The 1,829-nt window shown below is 62.2% G+C and overlaps 1 protein-coding gene across 1 annotated transcript in view; it reads right to left on the bottom strand.

The window, feature by feature from the left end:
• SLC32A1 (solute carrier family 32 (GABA vesicular transporter), member 1) overlaps positions 1-1,829 on the bottom strand; it is an 8,545-nt gene that overhangs the window by 5,585 nt on the left and 1,131 nt on the right. The window contains exon 2 of the mRNA XM_010829241.1: positions 1,656-1,829. Within this exon, the coding sequence (XP_010827543.1) occupies positions 1,656-1,829 (174 nt within the window). The remainder of the gene's footprint in view (positions 1-1,655) is intronic.

The following is a 1,829-nucleotide window of genomic DNA, read 5'->3' on the forward strand; positions in this document are numbered from 1 at the left end:
GGAATTGGGGCGCAGAGACGGATCCCTAAGGAAGGGAACTGAGGGGTGGAGGCGGGCAGGATGAGGGGCCTGCGGGGATAGCGCGAGCGCTGGGTCGAAGGCAGAATCAAGCGGGAGTCGAGAACCAGAAGCTGCGGGATGGGGCGGGCAGAGCTGTGGAAGGAAGGTTTAGAATCCACATGGGGAAGCAAAGCTAACGAAATCCAGGGCTCCCGAGGCTTGCAGGCCTCCAGCTTCCCACCCTGGCCTCCCACCAGGCCAACCGAACGAGCCCTTTAAAGATGCCCCAGGTGGAGGCGCGAGCAGCAGCCGAAGCTGGTGCGGTCCCCGGTCCCTGATTGCGCTTGGCCGTCCTGCCCGGCCCTGGAGTGGGAGGCGTCTTGGGTTGGGTCACTTATTGAGCGGGGCCCCTAAGAGTCCCGCGGAGCCCGGGTCCCTAAGTAACCCCATCTGGGCCTCCAACTCCTGGGAAACCCACGTTCTGCGCCCCAGCAACCGTGAGCTCCGGGGACGCCGAGGATAGGGCTTGGGCTGCAAAGCCGCAGGGCCCGGGGACGCCTGGGGCCGAGGCCTCCTGTGCCCCGCGAGCTGCGGCCTGTCCGCCTTCGTCGGCGCCCGGGGTCGTTGTGCAGATTGCAAACCCGCTCCGGGTGGAGACCGGCGCCGCCTGGTGGGGACTGAGGGTTGACCGTAGGGGTGGCAGAGTAACTACCAGAGGAGGTTCAGAGCGTCTGGAGGCGGTTCTGCCAGGGTCACACGCGGAGGAGCTGGTCGCCTTTTTGTGGTCGCCAGGAAACAGGGATTTCGGCAGAGAGGGGTGAGTCTGTGGGCAGGTAGCGCTGGGGCACCAAAGACCATGCTGTGCTTGTGTGGTCACACGTATGTGTTTGTGTGTGTGTGCATGTTTGTGAATACCTGTTTGTCCCCGACAGGACTGCACCTGAGACAGCGGGTGGATCCTGTATACATGAATCTGTGCGTGTGTGTGTTATGTTTAAATAGGTTTGTGTGTGTGCCCCTGGTATGTAGAGGTATGTGTTTCGGTGTGCGGGAGGTGTAGGGGTGTATGAAGGTGCATTTGAGGATAATCTTGTGGTCTATATATAGATGGATGTCGTGTGAACCTGTGACCTGCGTTTCTTCGTTGGGGAGGGGGGCTGTGGGTATGTGTGTCTGTCTATGTACATGCGCGCTGTCTGTGCGCGTGTGTCTCCGGAGGAGACTCCCCGCTCAGCGATTCCCCCCTCTTCCTTTCTACCGAAAATGCAGCTGTGAATCCATTCCGGAGTCCCAGGCGACACTGTTCCTTCCTATCCTGATTTTCTTTCTCCCTCACCCCTCCCCACTCCCCCTCCTCCTGTTTCCCTCGCTTTTGCAGGGTCTCCCGGCAAGCATCTCTGACCGAACCTCAGTTTAGCCATCCCGCGGCGGAGGACGCGGGAGACGGGCCGGACCAGGGGGAGGACACACCGCCTGGGGGCGTAGATCCCCGCGCAGGGCTGAGAGGGATGGGAAAAGGCGAGATTCCGGGTACAGGATGGGGTCTTGAGGCTGAGATCTCCAAGGGACTCTGCTTCCGGCAGAGCCTTGTGCGCAGAACTGGGGGTGGGGGAGTCGGGGGAGGGGACAGGCAGAGCTGGGAATCCCGCGCTCACCTGGATAGCGTTGGTCACGTTCCAGCCTGCCTCCCATGCCGTGATCTTAGGTTTGTCGTGGCCTCCGAACTCGCCACCAGCTCCTAGGGACTGGTCCTTGGAGCCCGAGGGCGGCAGGGGCGCGCCACCGCCGCGCTGGTAATGGATGTCTCCCTCGACGGGTGGTTCGGCGCC

This window comes from Bison bison, unplaced genomic scaffold (assembly GCF_000754665.1).
Source record: "Bison bison bison isolate TAMUID 2011002044 unplaced genomic scaffold, Bison_UMD1.0 scf7180017864500, whole genome shotgun sequence".
NCBI lineage: Eukaryota > Metazoa > Chordata > Mammalia > Artiodactyla > Bovidae > Bison > Bison bison.